Genomic DNA, 24,941 nt, shown 5'->3' with positions numbered 1-24,941 from the left:
CTGGGGTTTGTTTTTTGTTTTTTTAAGTTAGGGACAGCTTGGAATAAACTGTGGACCAATATTTTCTGAAGTGTCCTTTGTGATAAACAATTTAAAAATTGAATAAGCCCACCCAATACAATAATATAAATGTGTTGATAAGTATATATAATCTGGATTATACTTAAGAAAATCAGATATCTCAAATTCATAGAAATAGAAAGTAGAATGGTGGTCACCAGGGGTTGTGGGGAGAAGGAAACGAAGAGTTGTTTAGTGGGTATAGTTTCAGTTTTGCAAGGTGAAAAAGTTTTGGAAATCAACTGCATAACAATGTGAATATACATAAAATTATTGAGCTGTATGCTTAAAAATGGTTAAGATGGTAAAAAAAAAGAAAAAATCTGTTATCTGATATCAAGCTGACACAGGGAATTTATTTTGTAGAAAAGCAACATCTAGAGAATGCCATACAACCCTAGTACATCTAAAGTACTATATATAAAAATGAAAATTGCTCATAACAACAACATTGAAGCACTGAAAGATACCAAAGTACTTTCTGAATCCAAGAAGTCAAATTATAACCAGTACGGTTTTAATGTCCTAATATATATCGAAATTCTAATATGCTGACATGTGGTAAACCAGATAACCAGAACATCCGGTAATGTAACTTGGGTGACACGTAAGTTAACCTGGGATATCCAAGTCTTTTGACAATACATAAACTTGCTCATACTCATCTGGTGTACATCCACACAAATATTTTAAAATTCCAATTTCTTGGTCAAGTGATATATTTTGCTTGAGTTTATTAAATACATTTAGATGTCTCTATTATACAAAGTTAAATGTACAACTAAATTAGTAAAAAGTGCTGAGATTTTATGGGAACATTAATACTCTGACAAAAATGTTTATCAATGTACTCTATACTCAATATTGCTTTTTTTCATTTAAATCTAAATTTTTCCCTTCTATTTTTAAACCAGTTTTGTGATTTTTTAATATGAAACCTATGCCTTCTCAATTTATACAGTTTCTTCTCTTTTTTCCCTTATTTCTTAGCTTAAATTCAGTTTAAGCTTTATTGGTATCTTAGGCTTCACGTGTATTCTTACTCCTAAACACCAGCAGTTCTTCAGAGGCCTAAAATCCAGCATGGGAATTACTATATTAAATTAGTCCTAGAAAAAGCATTAAAGACATTTTTTTTCTGAAATATACAGAACATGTCATGCCAAACCTCTTGTTTATACCATAAACCAGTAATATTGGTAAATTGCACATATAGCTTACATTCCCCAAATAGAATAACTTAAATATTAAACGTACCTTTATGTTACCACCGTAACTGACCTTATAAGCATAACAAATGGCAATATTCAATACAAAAATCACAAAATCCACTAACCGTAAATGCTACACATCACAACACACTAACTCATCTCCCTATGACCTACTCAAACTATAGACAGCAAACTATAGCTTTAAGCTACTCTAGCATTTATACCCTAATTAGAAATTTATACGAAACACAATTTTATGTTCAAATATGGAAATAAGCAACATAATTCCAAATCCCAAAAGTATCCCAGCATTCTGTAAAAAGAAGTATCCCCAGCGGCTACATCCATGGTCACTAGCATCATTGTGCAGCATCTCAGGCACCTTAAAAAAAAAAGAGCAACCTTTAAGTTTCCAGAACCACAGATTAGTTTTTAGAAGAATCTGCAAGACGGCTTTATATGTAGCTGGATATATTATGAGTCAATTCTCTAAAACGTGACCACATATATACACTGACTCTAGCTAATAATGTCACACAGCATTTTCTAACAGCTTAATTAACAATGATTATTCATGGTCTGCTCAGCAAGTCAAAATTTATATTGGTCCAGTTTGCTCCACTGTAAAATGGAGAGCTACACTGATTACCCTGCTTACTGTCTGTATCTGTATATAACATGTGGCTCGCTTGAAATTCAGAGATATGGAAGCCTTACATCATATAAAATATAATTTTAGCAATAAGATTGGCTGAGATTGTTAGGTGGACTTTGGTGACAAAAAGATGACTCCTTCGTCCATTAATAAGAAACCTTTAAGCATTCTGAAGTATACACAGTTCGCCAACAGTATGTGGCTTGTGCTAGGTTTCCTACATGTCTATAGACAGTTCAATGCCTAATTACTGAAACTCTCCTCTCAAAAAGACACATCAGAAGGGGGTAGATACTTTTGTGTATCCTTATACACATTAGGCAGGACAAAGATGTGCTTGTGAGCAACAATCCAAAAAGATAAAACCATCAAGGACTTATAGTTTATATGCTACTTTGTCGAGCATAGAATCACTTCTCACTGCAACGATATTTAATCTAAACCCTTTTAAAAATGGTTTCATTGAACATTTTCTCTACTGACTTCTTAAAAACTTACCATATCAACCAGAGCAACATACATGAACAAGCCCGCAGTAAGTGCAAATATCCACATAGAAACATTTTCAGCATAATGACCAATGAAAATTCCTGTTGCCATTCCAAGATATGCCAGCATGGCTGACAGAGCATTATAAAGAACAGCCTGCTTAACAGTCATGCCAGCCTTTAGTAAAACAGCAAAGTCACCTTTAACAGAAAACAAAAAAAGGAGATAAGGTAATTAAAAAATCATTTTTAAGACACATATGCAAAAAACTTTCCAGATTTAAGAAATTCTCCAGGGATCCCCTGGTGGTGCAGTGGTTGAGAATCCGCCTGCCAACGCAGGGACACGGGTTCGACCCCTGGTCCGGGAAGATCCCACATGATGCAGAGCAGCTAAGCCCATGTGCCACAACTACTGAGCCTGTGCTCCAGAGCCTGGAAGCCGCAACTACTGAGCCCACATACCACAACTACTGAGCCTGCGTGCCGCAACTACTGAAGCCCGCGTGCCTAGAGCCCGTGCTCCACAACAAGAGAAGCCACCACAATGAGAAGACCGCGCACCACAACGAAGAGTAGCCCCTGCTCGCTGCAACTAGAGAAAGCCTGAGCACAGCAACAAAGACCCAAGGCAGACAGAAAAATCAATTAATTAACTTAAAAAAAAAAAAAAGAATTACTCAGGGTTAACAGTGTTAATCAGTGTAGACACCCTAACAGCTTTATAAACTAAGATATCTTTTATCCAAAGTATTTCTTAAGGTTTCCACTTTGTCAATGAATGTCAATACTACAAATGTCAATAAGTATCAACTATTGTGCTCTTGCACTGTCTTCAAGGAGCTTTTAACTGGCTACAAGGAGGAAGAGGGAGTAGAGAACACAAATGAAATGATCAGCAAATGATTAAGGAAATATATAATTAAGAGCTAAAGAGTCTAATGTTCTGGTTATAAAAGGAGAAAAAAAGAAATTAAGATGAGAATAGCTGAGAGAGGCTTCAAGGCGCATGAAGGATCTAGAATGTGGAACATAGGGAATTCCCTGGCAGTCCAGTGGTTAGGACTCTGCGTTTCCACTGCAGGGGGCCCAGGTTCAAACCCTGGTCGGGGAACTAAGATCCCACAAGCCACGTGGTGTGGCCAAAAATAAATAAATAAACAAAAATAAAAATAGAATGCACAACACAGACCAGATGTTGAGGATTACAAGCATGGAGCATGAAGACGGGAGGCCTTCTAAATGGCAGAACACATGCCAAGGAACAAAAGTGAAAACGGTGTTACAGGTGTGTGCGAATATGCATCTATATGAAGAAAAACAAGGACACGAACTGGGAACCAGGACAACTCTGGGAAGGTTTTAAGTCCCAGTGACAGAGAAAAAGAATTCAAAACACTATTCATCAACTTCTCATTTCTTTAGCTCTAGTGACTGAAATACTCTTGGTCAACTTCTGTCTGTTAATGGAAGATGATTCTTTAGATTCCTGTGGTCTTATTCATATTGTGCATATGAAGAAAACGATCACTGATGTCACCAGTATGCTGGTATAGGAAGATATCTGGTAGGGGAAGAGGAAAAGAGAGGGGACTCAGGTATCTCTCTGGCAACCCCACACAGGCAATTGTGTAATTGTAATCGCAGGGTTAGAATTCTGGCTGGAAACAAACTTGTCCTCAGTAAGAAAGAAAGCTGGCTAGGTTAGTAGACTTAGGAGAAGGCATAAATGAGGAAGCTTGCCGGAAGCTATCATTAGCAAAAGCCAGGGACACTAAGACACTTTACCCACCTGGAAAATACCATTTGTAGGGTTCTCTTACCTAATTCATGAGGCAACTCATGACAAAACACAGCAACAGAAGTACTTAAACCACTCGATAAACCTTCAGTAAAAGCAGCACCTGTGTAAAAATCACTGCATTATTTTGTGGGTGTGTATTTTTAAAATCTTAACAGCATACACGATGAAATACAAAAGAAATAAAATATATTCTGGTTGTGAATAAACAGAACTTTCTCAACTGCACTCTGTACCTTCTCCATAAGTAATGTCAGATTACATTCAATTAGATTTAAATTTCCCAAAGGAGCACAAGCAGATACAATTGAGAAGGTAAGGTTCCACTATGCCTTAGAGTGATTAAATGATCTTATACAAACCTGAGAAGTAAATTGCTACCACATAGAACACTTACTTAAAAATATGAAACAAACTGATTTAAAAGGTTTAGGAAAAAACCCTCAGCAGTCAAGAGTACAAATACGTTTCCTGGCCTCAGAGGAATTCACTATATAATTAGACTACCATGTCTGAGTGTTCGCACATCCTCCGTTGTCCCTTATGCTGTGCACAGTGCAGAGAAGGAAGAGCACCAAGCTCCCAGGGAGCCAGGCTGGGCTACAAAACAGCACTGCCTCCTTGGCAAGTGGTTCACCTTGCCAGGCCTTGGCTACCTAATCTGTACTTATTTCCATGGTTCCTCCCAGCACTAAGTTACTACAATTTTTAAGTATTTTTATTACCGCTCAATTGTAGCAAACAATTTAATAGCAAAAAAACTATAATTCTTCTTTGGGTAGAGATTAGTAATTAAACTTATCAGATATATGAAGATTCCTTTAGCATAAAAGAAAAGATGATGGAAGTATTTCACTTTAATAAATACTGTTTATATTGCAGATAAGGGAACTCAAATGTATTGGGGGGAAAAAAAAATCCTCACATGTGCTCCAAACACCTTAGAGCCTGAGCCTGCAAATTAAAACAACTTTTGGTAGTCACAATTTAGATAAAGGCCAAGCACAGTTTGCAGCACTTAAACTAACATTTATCAAGTACTTCATTGTCAAAGCAGCCAAAAATGAAATAACGGTTTGATAATCTTAGAAGTCAATAGCCTTATCAAACCAACCTATTCCTTGTTAAAATAAGACTGGTACTTTCATGTGACATTTTCAGAGTCAACCAACAAGGGACAGATACGTAGATATATACCAATTGCTAGGCCATCGCTGAAATTGTGCAGGCCGTCCCCCATGATCACCATCCACGCCAGTGTGGCAATGCCGGCATCCTTCAGCTCCTCCCGAGAGTAGCGCTGACTGTGACTGTGTGGGTGGTGGTTTTGGTGGTGGTGGTGATGGAGAATATGATGGTAGTCATGATGGTGGTGAACAAGGTCATCTGACTGGCCAAGTGTATCATGGAAATGCGAATGGCATTTATTCTTGCACCCTCTGGGTACGTATTCATTGTAAACTTCCTGTGGATGAGCATGAGCTATCATGACCTCCTCTTCTTCCAAGATTGCTGGCTGTTGAGAATCAAAGTGGGAGGGCTCTTGTGAGTCAGCTCGCAAATAGCCTTCAGGTCCTAGGTATAAACATAAAGGACATTGGGACAAAGTCAAATGGCTTTGTTAATGTGCATGGACACATTTCAAACATCTCCACTGACAAAGTCAACAAAAGATCTTAAAGCATGGCAACTCTCTCACGCAGACCTGGCAGAACTAGACATTAGAGTATTGTTGATGAAAAACATCAGTAGTTAAATGATCTCACTTACTAAGAATGAATTTTAAATGTTAAACTTCAGTAACTACCCCCAGATCCTCCCTTAATTTCTTCTGCCTCCTTATGTTTTTAAAGATGATTTTTTTCCATATATTATAAAAGAAGCACATACTTACTTTATAAAAAGATTTCATTTTTGGCATTTAAAATATTTAAGAAAAATATTCCAGAAAAATACTGAAAATTGGAAATAAAAAACATGCATAATTCTGTCATCTGAGTTCCTCTCTTTCAAAATTCAAGGAAAAACAGAAGAGGGGAATTCCCTGGCAGTCCAGTGGTTAGAACTTGGTGCTTTCACTGCTGAGGGCCTGGGTTCAATACCTGGTCAGCGAACTAAGATCCCTGCAAGCCGCGTGGCATGGTCAAAAAAAAAAAAGGAAAAACAAGAATCTGAAATACCATCATCACCAAGAAACATTTGTTATCTATCTGTGTAAAATAAATTGCAACAATAAGTTTTTGTTTTTTCTTTTTTATACACTGGTATCAACTTTCTTGGGAGCATTCCCGATACTGTGGCCCAATTCTAGAATAGCTGTTTCCTCTCATCATTATAAATTTCACTGGAGCCCATTACAGAGGTTGAAGACAGAATAGATACAAGAAGACGAATGAGAGTATTCACTTGCTCTTTAGAGAAAAGCAACATGCTGGAAAATAAAGGGTGGACAGGAAATCTTACAAATAACTTGGTAGCAACAATAAAGTTCTTCTTCCTCCTTAGTCAGCAACTATATATTGAGTATCTGCTCTGGGCCAGGCACCTGCCCAGATACTGGGACAAAGTGCATCAGCACAAAGTCTCTGCCTTCGAGAAGCTTATTGTCTTGTGGGTAGATAGCGACTTAACAAAGAAATACATGTATGAATAAGGTAATCGAAGGCATTGGAAGGCATGGGAAGAAAATAGAACAGGGTAACATGAAGGAGAATGACTGGGAGACCTTTGTATTCAGGTGATCAGGGAAGACCTCTGAGGACGAGATGTCTGAGTTGAGATTGGAATGATAGGGGGAATTTATATGAAGACCCAGGAGAAGAGTACTCCGAACTGAAGAAACAGTGAGTGCCAGGCCCTGAGACAGACCTGGTGTGCTCAAAGGATGAAAAGGAGACCAGTGAGGCTGGACAGGGCCAACCATCGGGGAGAGTGGAGGGCAGGGCATGACCTCGAAGGTCGTCGTAAGGCGTTTTGTTTAAAATTTTAATTTTAACTGAGTCTGTCCAGCAAGAAATGCCAAGCTAAAAAGTTACAGGAAACAGTAACTTTATAGTGGAGAAACATGGTAGACACAACGTTAGCCAAGTGATCAAAATTAACACCACCTGTGTGTGACAGAAAGCATGTCGGGTGGCACACCATGTCACTGAAAAGGATGCAATACCACTTTGTGGTATTCCTGCCCAAACTGATCAACCTAATGTGAAAACATTAGACAAACCCCAAATGAGGGGAAATTAGATGCAACATTTGATCCTGAATTGTACTCTGGATCATTTCTTTTCCTTTTAGGGGTTAGGGGAGTATAAAGAAATTATTAAGACAATTGGAAAAACACGAAAAAGGTCTATAGACTAGAAAATGGCATTGTATCAGCTTTAATTTCCTGATTTTGATCACTGAACTGTGATTACAAGGGAATGAATGTCCTTTTTCTTAGGAAACATAAACTTAAGTATTTTGAGGTAAAGAAGCATCATGTTTGTAACTTATTCTCAAATGGTTTAGGAAAAAAATGTGTATGTATGTCTACAGAGAGAAAGAGACAAAGAATGATAAATGTAGGTAAAATAAATGGGGAATATAAGAAAGGGGTACAGGAATTCTTTGTACTATTCTTGGAACTTTTCTCTAAGTCTGAATTTACCTCAAAATAAAAAATTAGAGAAAAAAGAGATGTAAGTATATATAGAAATAACCAACTCACTGGCAATTAAAAGAAAGTATGAGTTTAAAAAAAAAGAGTGGGGGGAGGGGTGGAGGAATTCCCTGGCGGTCCAGTGGTTAGGGCTCCGTGCTTTCACTGCTAGGGCCTAGGTTCGATCCCTAGCCGGGGAACTAAGATCCCATAAGCCACGTGGCGCAGCCAAAAAAAAAAAGGGGGTGCGGGTGGGGCTGGAATATGGTTCCCCCTCTTCCAGACAGTCCAGGTTGCCTGCAAATCACAGAGCACTGAATTCCCTCCAGCTCTCAGATTTATAAGGACTTACGATCATCTGCGTCTACTTTCTCCTCATTTGTTGACAGTTGAGATTCATACTGGGACAACTGCTTCTTAATCTCCACATCATCATCATTTTCAGGTTTTTTCTGATTCTACAATAGCAAGGAAAAGCAATACTTTAAAATAGGCAGTTTGCTTATGCATACATCTTTAGGTAAACAGTTAAGCAAAAGATTTCATCGGAAAAGACAGCAGAGTAACAGACTTCTAATGGAATAAACCCCATCTAAGGGCAGGGCTTGTACTTAACTTGCATAGCACCTAGTAGTTTGTTTTAGGCATAAACTCTTCAGAAAGGTAAAGAATTAATGCTTCAGTAGTATGAAAGATAAATTACATACTCATCTTTCTGAATGTCCCCCTAGGTCACACAGTCTAAATTTGGTCTTATGCAAACAGCACTGCATCCCCTAGGAGCTTGTTATAAATGCACAGTCTCAGGCTACACCCCAGACCTAATGGATTAGAATGGGGAGTTTAACTAGATCTCCAGGTGACTCATATACACATTAAAGCTGAGCTCTGCCTCAGGCCATTGATTTAGAACCAGCTAGAGGCATGTTCTCCAGGAATTTAGTGATCTGCTAACCAATTGCTTAGTTTCCTCCAGTGCTTCTTTTGGGCACTGAAACCCCATACTTTCCATACTTTTTATAAATTAAAACTATACTGTGATATCGATATGTACTTGTTATAAAACTAAAATACTCTTCGTGTAGTAAAACACCATTAACAAGCTTTTGTCTTTTTAAACAAATCTCTATTAGTTAGCCTTGAATTTATCACTAGGTTTTTTAACCAACTGAATACCATACTTGAGATATTGTCCATATCTCAGAGCCCAAGAATAAAGATCACTGTTTGAACAACGGTGCCTGTTTATTACTACTTACATAGAATATTCAAGATAATGAAAACTGTCACAAAAATAATAGATTTCTTATTTGCAGTATCTTTTGAATATGACTTAATCATCACCATACCTAAGATTTCATTCTAGCTCTAACAGTATATAAAATATCTGTACCTTCTTAGGTTATAAGAGTTTTTAAAGGCAAGCACAGACAAATCTTTATACCTACCTCTAGCAAAATGCCTCAAACACAGAGAAAGTACTTAAATATTTGTGAAAATAAGTGAATTCATGATGTTTTAAATTACTTTAGTTGATACTTTATTTGTTTGCCAATGATTATCTGTGGTACATAGACTTTTTAAGCAATTCTTTCATTCCCTAAGTATTAAGAGCCTGTAATGTTCCCTGCGCTGAATGGCGGCAATATATCAATATGTCGTAAAACAAGATACACATAGTCCTTGTTCTCAAGGAAGCTTATCACCCACAGGGAGGGAGGCTTTACACAGGTAATGATTATACAATTCTTTGATTGAAATTTTTGATAAGTTTTACAAGGAAAAATACACAGTGCTATGAGAACATATATATATGAGAGCATATAACAAACATTTAAACAAATCCCTCTGCCTGCTCTCCTCTGCATTAGGACAACAGAATAATGTAGACAGGCCAGTTAGGAGGCAACTGCTATCACCCATGTAAGTCTGGCATGGACCAGGATGATAGTAAGGAAGATGGAGAGAAATGAAAAATTACATTTCTGGATACATCTAATAAAACTAGGTTGGATATAAGGATGAGGGAGACAGAGATGATTCTCTGGTTTCCAGCATGAGCAAGAAACCTGAGAATCCAGTAGAAAGAAAGTTTGACATGGAACTATTATAACCATCTAACTACACCAAGTATGTGATTTAACCCTAATCTGAATGTAGAGATTTCAGATCGACATATATGGAAGGTAACCTAAAACTATGACATATAGAATTTTCCAGGGGTGCAGGATGGATGTCTTAAGGGAAATCGTAGGTAACATTTTCTGTTATGGGTCTGAAGAGCTCTGAATACTTGCCATATAACGAATAGTTTTCTTCTTTTTGAGAGAACCAAATGAGATTAAAAGCTGTTATGTAAATAACACTAAGATCTGGATGCCCTTGAAAAAAGAGAAACTAAATATTTTTTAAAAAGGAATAGGGGAGGAACCAAGATAGAGGAGTAGAAGGACGTGCTCTCACTCCCTCCTGTGAGAACACCAGAATAACAACTAGCTGCTGGACAATCACTGACAGGAAGACACTGGAACTCACCAAAAAAGATACCCCACAACCAAAGACAAAGGAGAAGCCACAATGAGATGGTAGGAGGGGCCCAATCACAGTAAAATCAAATCCCATAACTGCTGGGTGGGTGACTCACAGACTGAGAACACTTATACCACAGAGGTCCACCAACTGGAGTGAAGGTTCTGAGCCCGTCAGGCTTCCCAACCTGGGGGTCTGGCAACGGGAGGAGGAATTCCTAGAGAATCAGACTTTGAAGGCTAGTGGGATTTGATTGCAGGACTTCGAAAGGACTGGGGGAAACAAAGACTCCACTCTTGGAGGGCACACACAAAGTAGTGTGTGCATCCGGACCCAGGGGAAGGAGCAGTGACCCCAGGGAAGACTGAACCACACCTACCTGCTAGTGTTGGAGGATCTCCTGCAGAGGCGGGCAGTGGCTGTGGCTCACCGTGGCGACAAGGATACTGGCAGCAGAAGTTCTGGGAAGTACTCCTTGGCGTGAACCCTCCCAGAGTCTGTCATTAGTCCCACCAAAGAGCCCAGGTAGGCTCCAGTGTTGGGTTGCCTCAGGCCAAACAACCAACAGGGAGGGAACCAAGCCCCACCCATCAGCAGACAAGCAGATTAAAGTTTTACTGAGCTCTGCCCACCCAAGCAACACTCAGCTCTACCCACCACCAGTCCCTCCCATCAGGAAACTTCCACAAGCCTCTTAGATAGCCTCATCCACCAGAGGGCAGACAGCAGAAGCAAGAAGAACTACAATCCTGCAGCCTGTGGAATGAAAACCACATTCAGAGAAAGATAGACAAGATGAAAAGGCAAAGGGCTATGTACCAGATGAAGGAACAAGATAAAACCACAGAAAACCAACTAAATGAAGTGGAGATAGGCAACCTTCCAGAAAAAGAATTCAGAATAATGATAGTGAAGATGATCCAGGACCTTGGAAAAGGAATGGAGGAAAAGATCGAGAAGACACAAGAAATGTTTAACAAAGACCTAGAAGAATTAAAGAACAAACAAACAGAGATGAACAATACAATAACTGAAATGAAAACTACACTAGAAGGAATCAATAGCAGAATAACTGAGGCAGAAGAAAGGATAAGTGACCTGGAAGACAGAATGGTGGAATTCACTGCTGCAGAACAGAATAAAGAAAAAAGAATGAAAAGAAATAAAGACAGCCTAAGAGACCTCTGGGACAACATTAAACGCAACAACATTCGCATTATAGGGGTCCCAGAAGGAGAAGAGAGAGAGAAAGGACCAGAGAAAATATTTACAGAGATTATAGTTGAAAACTTCCCTAACAGGAGAAAGGAAATAGCCACCCAAGTCCAGGAAGCGAAACGAGTCCCATACAGGATAAACCCAAGGAGAAACATACCGAGACACATAGTAATCAAATTGGCAAAAATTAAAGACAAAGAAAAATTATTGAAAGCAGCAAGGGAAAAACGACAAATAACATATAAGGGAACTCCCATAAGGTTAACAGCTGATTTCTCAGCAGAAAGTCTACAAGCCAGAAGGGAGTGGCATGATATACTTAAAGTGATGAAAGGGAAGAACCTACAACCAAGATTATTCTACCCAGCAAGGATCTCATTCAGATTCGATGGAGAAATCAAAAGCTTTACAGACAAGCAAAAGCTAAAAGAATTCAACACCACCAAACCAGCTCTACAACAAACGCTAAAGGAACTTCTCTAAGTGGGAAACACAAGAGAAGAAAAGGACCGACAAAAACAAACCCAAAACAATTAAGGAAATGGTCATAGGAACATACATATCGATAATTACCTTAAATGTGAATGGATTAAATGCTCCAACCAAAAGACACAGGCTTGCTGAATGGATACAAAAACAAGACCCATATATATATGCTGTCTACAAGAGACCCACTTCAGACCTAGGGACACATACAGACTGAAAGTGAGGGGATGGAAAAAGATATTCCATGCAAATGGAAATCAAAAGAAAGCTGGAGTAGCAATACTCATATCAGATAAAATAGACTTTAAAATAATGTTACAAGAGACAAGGAAGGACACTACATAATGATCAAGGGATCAATCCAAGGAGAAGATATAACAATTATAAATACATATGCACCCAACATAGGCGCACCTCAATACATAAGGCAAATACTAACAGCTATAAAAGAGGAAATCGACAGTAACACAATAATAGTGGGGGACTTTAACACCTCACTTACACCAATGGACAGAGCATCCAAAATGAAAATAAATAAGGAAACAGAAGCTTTAAATGACACAAGAGACCAGATAGATTTAATTGATATTTATAGGACATTCCATCCAAAAACAGCAGGTTACACTTTCTTCTCAAGTGCACATGGACCATTCTCCAGGATAGATCACATCTTGGGGCACAAATCAAGCCTCAGTAAACTTAAGAAAACTGAAATCATATCAAGCATCTTTTCTGACCACAACACTATGAGATTAGAAATGAACTACAGGGAAAAAAACATAAAAAACACAAACACATGGAGGCTAAACAATATGTTACTAAATAACCAAGAGATTACTGAAAAAATCAAAGAGGAAATCAAAAAATACCTAGAGACAAATGACAATGAAAACACGATGATCCAAAACCTATGGGATGCAGTAAAAGCAGTTCTAAGAGGCAAGTTTATAGCTATACAACCCTACCTCAAGAAACAAGAAAAATCTCAAATAAACAATCTAACCTTACACCTAAAGGAACTAGAGAAAGAAGAACAAACAAAACCCAAAGTTAGCAGAAGGAAAGAATTCATAAAGATCAGAGCAGAAATAAATGAAATAGAAACAAAGAAAACAATAGCAAAGATCAATAAAACTAAAAGCTGGTTCTTTGAGAAGATAAACAAAATTGATAAACCATTAGCCAGACTCATGAAGAAACAGAGGGAGAGGACTCAAATCAACAAAATTAGAAATGAAAAAGGAGAAGTTAAAACAGACACCACAGAAATACAAAGCATCCTAAGAGACTACTATAAGCAACTCTATGCCAATAAAATGGACAACCTGGAAGAAATGGACAAATTCCTACAAAGGTATAACCTTCCAAGACTGAACCAGGAAGAAATAGAAAATATGAACAGACCAATCACAAGTAATGAAATTGAAACTGCGATTAAAAATCTTCCAACAAACGAAAGTCCAGGACCAGATGGCTTCACAGGTGAATTCTATCACACATTTAGAGAAGAGCTAACACCCATTCTTCTCAAACTCCTCAAAAAAATTGTGGAGGAAGGAACACTCCTAAACTCATTCTATGAGGCCACCATCACCCTGACACCAAAACCAGACAAACATACTACAAAAAAAGAAAATTACAGACCAATATCACTGATGAATATAGATGCAAATATCCCAACAAAATACAAGCAAACAGAATCCAACAACACATTAAAAGGATCATACACCATGATCAAGTGGGATTTATCCCAGGGATGCAAGGATTCTTCAGTATACTCAAATCAATCAATGTGATATACCATATTAACAAAATGAAGAATAAAAACCATATGATCATTTCAATAGATGCAGAAAAAGCAAATTTTGACAAAATTCAACACCCATTTATGTTAAAAACTCTTCAGATAGTGGGCATAGAGGGAACCTACCTCAACATAATAAAGGCCATATATGACAAACACACAGCAAACATCATTCTCAATGGTGAAAAACTGAAAGCATTTCCTCTAAGATCAGGAACAAGACAAGGATGTCCACTCTCACCACTATTATTCAACATAGTTTTGGAAGTCGTAGCCATGGCAATCAGAAAAGAAAAAGAAATGAAAGGAATCCAAATTGGAAAAGAAGAAGTAAAACTGTCACTGTTTGCTGATGACATGATACTATACATAGAGAATCCTAAAGATGCCACCAGGAAACTACTAGAGCTAATCAATGAATTTGCAAAAGTTGCAGGATACAAAATTAATGCGCAGAAATCTCTTGCATTCCTATATACTAATGATGAAAAATCTGAAAGTGAAACTAAGGAAACACTCCCATTTACCATTGCAACAAAAAGAATAAAATACCTAGGAATACACCTACCTAGGGAGACAAAAGACCTGCATGCAGAAAATTATAAGACACTGATGAAGGAAATTAAAGATGATACCAACAGATGGAGAGATGTACCATGTTCTTAGATTGGAAGAATCAATATTGTGAAAATGACTATACTACCCAAAGCTATCTATGGATTCAAAGCAATCCCTATCAAATTACCAGTGGCATTTTTTACGGAACTAGAACAAATAATCTTAAAATTTGTATGGATACACAAAAGACCCCAAATAGCCAAAGTAGTCTTGAGGGAAAAAAACGGAGCTGGAGGAATCAGACTCCCTGACTTCAGACTATACTACAGAACTACAGTAAGCAAGACAATATGGTACTGGCATAAAAACAGAAACATAGATCAATGGAACAAGACAGAAAGCCCAGAGATAAACCCACGCACCGATGCTCAACTAATCTATGACAAAGGAGGCAAGGATATACAATGGAGAAAAGACAGTCTCTACAATAAATGGTGCTGGGAAAACTGGACAGCTACATGTAAAAGAATGAAATTAGAACACTTCCTAACACCATACACAAAAATAAACCCAAAATGGATTTGAGACCTAAATGTAAGACTGGACACTATAAAACTCTTAGAGGAAAACATAGGAGGAACAGCCTTTGACATTAATCACAGCAAGATCTTTTTTTATCCACCTCCTAGAGTAATGGAAATAAAAACAAAAATAAACGAATGGGACCTAATGAAACTTCAAAGCGTTTGCACAGCAAAGGAAACCATAAACAAGACAAAAAGACAACCCTCAGAATGGGAGAAAATATTTGCAAATGCATCAATGGACAAAGGATTAATCTCCAAAATATATAGACAGCTCATGCAGTATGTCTTCTTTCTCCAAAGAAGACATACACATGGCCAAGAAGCACATGAAAAGCTGATCAACATCACTAATTATTAGAGAAATGCAAATCAAAACTACAATGAGGTATCACCTCACACCAGTTAGAATGGGCATCACCATAAAATCTACAAGCAACAAATGCTGGAGAGGGTATGGAGAAAAGGGAACCCTCTTGCACTGTTGGTGGGAATGTAAATTGATACAGCTACTATGGAGAACAGTATGCAGGTTCCTTAAAAACTAAAAATAGAATTACCATATGATCTAGTAATCCCACTACTGGGCATATACCCAGAGAAAACCATAATTCAAAAAGACACATGCACCCCAATGTTCATTGCAGCAGTATTTACAATAGCCAGGTCATGGAAGCAACATCAATGCCCATCGACAGACGAATGGATAAAGAAGTTGTGGTACATATATACAATGGAATATTACTCAGCCATAAAAAGGAATGAAATTGAGTCATTTGTAGAGACGTGGATGGATCTAGAGACTGTCATACAGAGTGAAGTAAGTCAGAAAGAGAAAAACAAATATCGTATATTAACGCATGTATGTGGAACCTAGAAAAATGGTACAGATGAACCAGTTTGCAGGACAGAATTTGAGACACAGATGTAGAGAACAAACATATGGACACCAAGGGGGAAAAGTCGCGGGGGCGTGGGGATGGTGGTGTGCTGAATTGGACGATTGGGATTGACATGTATACACTGATGTATATAAAACTGATGACTAATAAGAACCTGCTGTATAAAAAAATAAATAAAATAAAAATATAAAAATATAATAATAAAAATTCTAAAAAAATAAAAAGGAAGAGAACATGTAATGTTTGCAAAACTCCTGTGTGAAGTCTTTGTCTAGAAATTATGCTTACTTGCCATTTAATGTTTTTTATACATGTAACAAATATTTACCAATCATCTATTATGTGCCAGACACTATTCTAGGCACTGGAGATACAGCAGTAAAGAAGACAGAGAGGTCCTGGCTCTTAAGATCTTACATTCTAGTAGAAAGTATTTTAGAACAGAGATTATCAAACTTCTTTGACTACAGTTCACAGTAATGTATGTAATAAACACAGTAATATATGGAATATACTGTAATATCACGGTTGCATTTAAAAACATTGGTCGTGACACAAGATTTATTTCACAATTCACAAATGATTATTAAGAGTCTAAAAAATACTGTTCTGTACTAGACAACAGAGAGCCTACCTCTTAGAGTCCCATGTTAGAGTGCCAGATGAATATAAAGCAATCTTTAGGTAAAACTTGAAAAGTAAATTGAAATTAGAATGCTAAATTATGGCATTTGAAATAGAAACACAGTAACACAAATAAACACAAACAACCCCTCCCCAAAAAACACCCTAAAAAATGATCTTTTTTTTTTTTTTTAAGGTGAGAATAATCCCAGAGAATGCAAAGAAGTATGGATATAGTCTCAAACCCATCCACGTGAAGCAACAGGGACAACAGGAACATAGAAGATGACTTCCTGGATTAAGAACGATTAAGCTATTGTTATTTCACTTCTTTCCTGTAAATTGAGGTTCAGTAAAGGTTCAAAATTTGCAATTTGAGATTTTAGCGAATGTAGAATCCATATGGGCAAATATTCACAGGATGGAGGAGGCCACTCTTCTCTTCACACATGCACTTGATTCCCAACGTGAGCTCTATGCTCAGCAAGAATCAACTATGTTGGTTTTCAAGCCTCTTCATGCCAGCTATACCTGTTATTGCAATTGCACAATTTAATTACATATTACTCAAACTATGAAATGATGGTGAGAATAGTTACTTCCATGAAAACTTAAGTTGAAGGCTTCTGAAAGATTCAAAGGCAAGTTGTTAAAAAAAAAAAAGGCTATTAAATTATATAAGGCACTAAAGATAGAATTACCATATGACCCAGCAATCCTACTCCTGGGCATATATCCAGAGAAAACCATAATTCAAAAAGACACATGCACCCCAATGTTCACTGCAGCATTTCACAATAGCCAGGTCATGGAAGCAACCTAAATGCCCATTGACAGACGAATGGATAAAGAAGATGTGGTACATATATACAATGGAATATTACTCAGCCATAAAAAGGAACGAAACTGGGTCACTTGTATAGGTGTGGATGGACCTAGAGACTGTCATACAGAGTGAAGAAAGTCAGAAAGAGAAAAACAAATTTCATATATTAATGCATATATGTGGAATCTAGAAAAATGGTACAGATGAACCGGTTAACAAGGCAGAAATAGAGACACAGATGTAGAGAACAAACATATGGACAGCAAGGGGGGAAAGAGGGGGTGCGGGGGGGTGGGATGAATTGGGAGATTGGGATTGACATATATACACTAATACGTATAAAACAGATAACTAATGAGAACGTGCTGCACAAGAAAAATAAATAAAGTTCAAAAAAAATTACATAAGGCAATCACTGTATAAAATTTTTTATATTTCCAAAAATCTAGATTCTACACTTAAAATAACTTTACAAGTATGTAACCTCTTGCTCAATTTTAGAGAAACCAAAATTGGAAATTTAGATGAAGCAGCATGGCTATAGAGAAAAAAATGATCATACAGAACTCCAACTCAAAGAAAAGTTTGGTCAACATCAAATGACCAGCATATGAGTACACAAACATCCAAGATGTGTACATGTCATTTTTAAGAGTCCCCATGAGGACAGTCTTTTGACTCATTTGCCCAGTCATATCAGATAGGAAGAGGCAGATAATCATAGGCAACTCCAAAGACATTTTTACCAGAAATAGCCTACTGTTCAGCTTCACACTATCTTCTGGTGGCAATTTGCAAAGGGCAAGTATGTGAAAGTCACATAGTCTTTCAAACAAAACATAATATTCAGCTACTCCATGAGTAATTTAAAAGTTAATCCATGATACTTTTTTCTTAAGCCACTTTATTGAGGTATAATTGACATATAAAAAGCTGTACATATTTAACGTATACAACTCGAGTTTCGGGATAAGTATGTACCCGTGAAACCACTGGCACCATCAATGCCATAATCACAATGCTTCTTATCTTCAAGGCCCTGTGTGTGCCTTGTTTGGTGATTTGTATAGATATTTACCCTTGCCTTTCTTACGGTCTTGTGACTTTGAAGGAGTACTGAAGATAGAGATCTCCAGGGTTATAAAGATACAGAACTGCTCTCCATGAATGCTTCTGGGAACAAAAAGGTACTGAACCCCCTCACAAATGAAGATCATACACCCTGGACAAGCCCAGTTTAGTTCAAGTACTGCTCTAAATAAATGTCCAATGCCTAGTAAGTATTCAGAATACTTTTACCTTTTTCTTCTTATCTTTAAATTGCTTGATCAATGTGAGGACATGTTCAACAAGAAACATGAAATACAAGCCTCCCAGAGCTGTCAGACCTTTCCACGTGGAATCAAAATAGGTACTTTCTTCTATGTTTTGAGAAGAGAGATGGCTGAAAAGCGGTCCTCTCTTTATTTCCATTGCTGGTTCTTCATGGCTGTGACTATGGTGATGACTTGCATGAGACTAAAGGCAAAATAATATGGATTTTATAAATTGAGTAGTTTCACACGTCAGAAAAATTGGCTAAGATAATTAACATCAAATTTGAAATTATTCAGAATTAGGCAATTAATGTGATACTTCGGAATGAGGGGAAGTTTAGGATATTAAAAATAAAATGACCAACAAGCAGCAGCGATCTACAGCTTAAGGTATATAATGTACGATGGCACTTAATAGAGTGGATCTGTTCAATGTAAAGACAGACACATTCCCCAATGACCCTCATAACATAAGGTAGTGGGTATTTCCAATGTTTTCCCATGGCCACAAATAAGAGGGAACTGCAAAACTGAATAGGCATATAGTGTCTACTGCTTATACTCCCAGCTGAAAAGCCCCTACCATAGTCGTCAGTGTGCTTACAAGAAGCCCAGTCTGGGTAATGGGCCCTGGCAGGTACCCGAGATCCAGGTGCACTGCCCCAGTGGCCTGCAGCTGAGTGCAACAGGAAATTCTGCCACTGCGTGTGAGGGAACCAGGTGTGGCACACACTAACAGAGGTGAGACGGGGGGTCACAGGGTACACCCCACCCACGTGCTCCTAGAAACCAAATTTCCAGCCTTTTATACATATCAATACAAAGCACAAACCAAAAGTACACACACACACACACACACACACACACACACACACACACATAGACAAACACACACATATATTTAATGTTGAATAGTAAAATACACTAATGGGATAAATTACTGTACTTACATGTGGAAGAAGGTGTAAAAAAGCATCACCACTCAGTGTCCCAACAGCCAATGCCACAAGGAAACTCAGAAGAAACTTGAAAAACACCCGATTCATGAGAGGCACTAAGATAACACCCAGCAAAGACAGGAAACTGATGACAGAAATGGCTATAAAGCCACCAACCCAGGCTGTCAAACAAAACAGAGAAAGGAAAAAGAATACAATTGATAACCTTTAAAAGAGAGACTGTGGAGCGGCTTAAGACAAATTAAAAGCAGGGGAGCTAAAGAAATACAAACTCAGTGGAATAGGACTGTGGTAACAGAGTAATAACCAAGAAATTTGATCAAATGAACAATGTGACTGAACCCTCCAGGTAAAGGGCATAAACCTAGTGGAAAATTCTTCAGCTAGGGGTGAAGGGAGGGGAAAACATGGTTACCAAGGATGAACTCTAGCTCACTTGGGAACTGAGCTTTCAGACTCCCATAACAGCTAAATTATGAGAGAGAAGAGGAAAAAGTTAGGGAAGGAAGGAAGGAAAGAAGCAGAGAAGAAAGGAGTAAGAAAAGGAAACTGGGAATTCAATAATTTCTTCAGTGAACAAAGCAATTAATTCTTCATTATAGTTTCTGAGCAATGCAACTTACACTATAGCAGAGCGTATCCTGATTTCATCTATTAATAAGAATGTACAAGAATTAGGCTCCTTAACAGCAGAGATTAACTCTGACCATCCTCCAAACAGTATGACAACATATAAAGATCCCAAATTTTGAATGACCCTGACATATCCTGTGGGAGGACCTCAGACAAGTTATGATCTAAATTTTATTTTCTCGTTTTTGTTTGTTTTAAGGGTAAGGCTAACACACTTGCTTTCTTCACATTCAAGGCAGAGAACAACTAAGATGATATATTTGGAATTATGCTGAAAAATGAATAGGTTGATGTAAATATAAGGAAAAGTACAACATAAATGTATCTATTGGAAATGATTTTTACACAAAAAAGGCAATTTTACCTATTTGTAAAGAATATGTCTTTGGAGGGATTTCAGCTTTCTTTTCACTCGTTGTATGAATCAGACATGATCTAGTATCAATCTGATTGATGATGGCTGGGCAGAGATAGTTGAACTCGGTGGCATTCAGTGGAACCTGGATGCCCATGCCATGAGATGTAAGCAGCTTTGATGCATTGAAACACTGAAGAAAAGGAAACAGTGAAATCACCAAAAGGTACTCCAATTAGAGAATCCATAAAGGCTGTTTGATGACACAACACCCTTTTCCTACTGAAGGTACCTACTTTTTTATTTAAGTTAAGGTAAATCAAAATCAACTTTAGTTTTAAGTACTTTGGAACTTGCCTCAAGCTACCTGGAGATATTACGTCACAGTGGTGATTTCCCATCTCTTCTACCTATTTCTTCTTGGGAGAAGCAGTCACATCACTAGTCACCTTGGGAGAAAGCCTCAAGTGGAAAAAACTTGAGGATAAATGGACATTCACAAGCCTGTTAACTTATTGTATAAATCTATTAAGGAAATGAGCTTTAATTTCAAGACAGGTTCACTAGAGATTGAGAAATATGTTGTTTTAGTACTAACGCTACCCTACCTGGTCTAAACAAGCCCAAGACATGTCACTCTTCTAGCAACAACTGTAATTGCAAAACTTAGCTCAGTTCTGTCTGCATACTTGGCAAAGTAATGCTCCACAACGAGAGAATATTAAATTATGTCGATTACTCTTGCGGACGACAAAGCTGGTTAATAAAATAAACCTGTACCAGCAGGCTGTTGTTTCAAACGTTTAATTAGATGACAAGCTTAGTTTGAAGACAATCTCTGGGGTATGTAAGCTCTCCCGTCTCACCAAAAAAACTGGTGGTAGCACCTGTTTCTCATCTTCTATAAAGTTACTTTAAACCCCCACAAATCTTGGCCAATACTACTCAGAACAAACTTTATCACTAGTGTCGCTATGGGAATGACCATTAGTAGGATTATCCCAGAATTAGTAAATCATGTGACGGTTTGAATGAAGTACTTAAGTTTTGCCTATTAATGTATACCAACTAACTCCTTGTTGTTGACATCTCTCAGCCAAAGCAAATTGTGTACAGTCTGGAAGTCTAGTCTAGGAAAAAACACATGAACTCAGAAGGTCACTGCCCAGACTTCTCACGTGTCCAGCATATCGCTGCTTTGCCAGTCACTCCACAGGTCACTGTGATCCCTCTGCCAAGGAGGCGAAGCTGCTCTTCCCGCACTCTTCAGCCCTTCCAACCACATCTTTTCCTAAAACAGGGATTCTAACTCCTGCTCTTTTGACCTTCCGGTTTCTGTGTTTTAATTAATGGGATTCTCCTTTAAAGATTTTCTCCAAAAATAATTTTGATATCTTTTTTCTACACTTACTTTAAACTCTATATTAGAAAGTGGTTTCAGCAGGCAGCACTATACTTACCAAAGAACTACCCCCCGCCCCAAGTTTTGTATCAGGGATGTTTACAACATAGTAGGGACACTTTGAGCTAAGTGCCTTGCTGAGAGAGTAGAAATTCCCCTTTCAATGAACTCACCATTTTATTTTTATTTTAAACTCCTTACAACTGAGATAGAATGGCAATGACAGGACAGACAAGCAGGCATATTGATTAAAATAATGAACAGCACTCATCTTACCTCCTGAGTATTTTCATTTGTGCTTCTGGAATACATAAAGCCATTTCTGGGCTCACTCACAGATTCATTTGTTTTCCTACTAGCCAGCCAGGTCGCCCAGCTCTTTTCTGTGACACTGGGTAGAGTGGAACTGCTCACACCTTTGGGGAGAAGTTTTCCATGTTTTGGAGTTTCTATGGTCTCTAGAAAGTGAGTTCCTTCAGAGACAGCATTATACACAGTTGAGGTCACTTCACTAGCACCAGCACCATCCTTGATTAAAACATTCTTTCTACCACTGGCATGTTCTGATCGATGAGGTCCTTTCCCCTGGCTGTTTCTAGGCTCTTTACTTGAACTATCAGAGTCATGGTCTGGGCAAAGAGCTTTTCGATTTTTACTGGAAGCAGCATGATTATGGTGAGAGTGATGCTCATGGTCAGAGTGATGCTCATGGTCATGGTGTATATGGATTCTCTTAATCTTATCTATGCCTATATTCTGAAGCAATTTTCTGAACCCTTCAATTGACAAGGAATTATTTTCTCCATAGCGATGGAAAAGCTGCTGCAGATGATGCTGCCGTGTGGTAACTGCCAAGTCAACATTAATGCCAGATTCCCAATTCGGAATAATTTTCTCAGTGGTCTGAGGGAAAGCAGTGGCTGGTCCTACTTCATGAAGGGGGTGTGTGACTGACAGAACGAAGGTCAGGATCAAGATCACTGATAAATTCCTCGCCATTGCACCTTCCTAAAGAAGACAGAAAAAAAATATCCTTGCCTTCACTTCCAAAACAATTTGAATTAAGAAATCCTATGCTGAAAACCAATGTCTAATCAAATAACCAAGTTTTACAGAGCATCGTCTAGTGTGATCAGTGTAGTAAAACAAAAGAAAAAAAGAACTGGAGTCCTAGGCTCTACCGCTGCATTGCTAAAGCATGGGAAACAACTGGAAAGCAGCTGAGTGCTAAGACTCTGTACTTAGCACTGTAAATGCAACAGTAATTCAGAGACCGGAGGGGTCCAGGTGACCACAGCCACACTGGCAACTTCTTATTGCTTCGAACAACGATTTAAAACAAAAGAAAACCCGACTAACTACCTCCACCACCACCATCATCATTTCATAGAACAATCTTTCAATATCAAAAAAAGCAGAAATGGCAATCTCAGAGTAAGTCGCATTTAAAATTTTTTTCTTAAACTATATGCAAATCACTTTGAGGCTTCTCTCCTGAAATCCCACTCTTCAAGGGCACCCAATTCTGCCACTTTCTTGTGACTCCCTCATGCATACTCAGGCAGATGTGTGCCCTAACCACACAAATGGGATCTTTTTTCTTCCCCCTCAACAAATGACATCTTTCCATGTCAGTACATATAAAGGTATCACATTCTTTTGAATGACTGCAGTTTTTAAGTAAATTAAACTTCATAAAAAACTATGTTGCTCTTATATTGCTATAAACCAGTGAAAATTTTGTCAGACTATATTACTCATTCATACAATAGTGCTTGGAACCAAAGGCCTATGCTCCAAAGAGGAGTTAGGAATCCAGTTAAGCACTGAATTCAGTTAAGGAGAGGGAGGTATAATCCAGATAAGCGTATAGGCTAATATCTCAGGACCCAGCCAGCAGATGTCCAGCACCAATGATGGGTAGTGATCATGACTAAATTCATCTGCCTCCAGTGAAAGACTTAGATGTCGGACTCTGGAGTGAGACAGCAAGGGCGAGAGAGGCAACCTAGCTCTACCACTTTCAGCTGTTCTTCCTTGGACCCACTGGTAATACCCATTTTATAGGGTGACTGAGAAAACCACATGAATGGATGTATGTGGAAATGCTCCAAACACTGTCAGCAGTATTGCACAACTGCTGCTTATCGTACTGTGGAAAATGGAAGTACGCACTACCACGGGGCTAGACTCCTGAAAGAACAATCCGTGGGGCCTGAAGTTTTAATAGGCAGAAGAGAACCATTAAGAAATAATTCGCAGAAGAGAGGAGAGGAGCGAGATACGTCGGGACAACACAGACGAACGGCTCAAGGGCAGCTCCGTGCCTTGCTCCACGAAGGATGATTAGGGCGGTCCCGGTCCCCGCAAGTCCGCGGGTGTTGGAGAAAAGAAAGCAGAAGAAAAGGGCCTGGAGAAACGGGTGAGTGTAGAAAACGGGAAAGAGGGCACAAAACTGTTTCTAAGGGCTATTTTTAAACACGACAGTACCTTTTTCGAAAATGAGATCAACAGGACAAACCGTTTCCTTACCGCGTTGGACCCTGAAGCCCATCTGTGGGATGGGAAGTCCAAATGGAAGTGTGGCCTTGCCGGCCCGCGGGGTACCCCTCTCCGCCCGCCTCTCCCGGACCTGCGGGACTCACCTCTCCGCGGCCTCGCCGTCCCACGGCCCGGTCCCGCGCGCCGCTTCAGTTCCCGCCGGCGGTCCGGAGGGCTCGGAACCGGCCCGTGCTTCTCTCCCTAAAAACCTCTACACGGCACGGAGAAGCGGCGGTCTCATCGGCCCGGCTGCCCCTCGGTCGGGGTACCGCCGCGCAGACACCGGGAAGCAGCGCCCAACGCGCCGTAGCCTCCCGGGAGGAGGACAATTACTAATTACCGCCGCTCG

General features: G+C 38.7%; 1 protein-coding gene across 1 annotated transcript; it reads right to left on the bottom strand.

Moving 5' to 3' along the window:
- Positions 1 to 386: 386 nt before the first annotated feature.
- Positions 387 to 24,837, bottom strand: SLC39A6 (solute carrier family 39 member 6). The gene is made up of 10 exons (XM_004283455.4): positions 24,697 to 24,837; positions 22,328 to 23,059; positions 20,659 to 20,842; positions 19,653 to 19,822; positions 18,686 to 18,904; positions 8,208 to 8,313; positions 5,413 to 5,790; positions 4,238 to 4,318; positions 2,425 to 2,615; positions 387 to 1,653 (listed from the first exon to the last, which is right to left on the bottom strand). The coding sequence occupies exons 2-10, from the start codon at positions 23,048 to 23,050 to the stop codon at positions 1,501 to 1,503; spliced, it is 2,205 nt and encodes a 734-aa protein (XP_004283503.1). The 5' UTR covers positions 23,051 to 23,059; positions 24,697 to 24,837; the 3' UTR covers positions 387 to 1,500.
- Positions 24,838 to 24,941: the final 104 nt, after the last annotated feature.

The sequence above is a fragment of the Orcinus orca genome, chromosome 15, assembly GCF_937001465.1.
Source record: "Orcinus orca chromosome 15, mOrcOrc1.1, whole genome shotgun sequence".
Taxonomy (NCBI): domain Eukaryota; kingdom Metazoa; phylum Chordata; class Mammalia; order Artiodactyla; family Delphinidae; genus Orcinus; species Orcinus orca.
The sequence above is the reverse complement of the archived record's forward strand: the minus strand, read 5'-3'. Positions and strand labels throughout refer to the sequence as shown.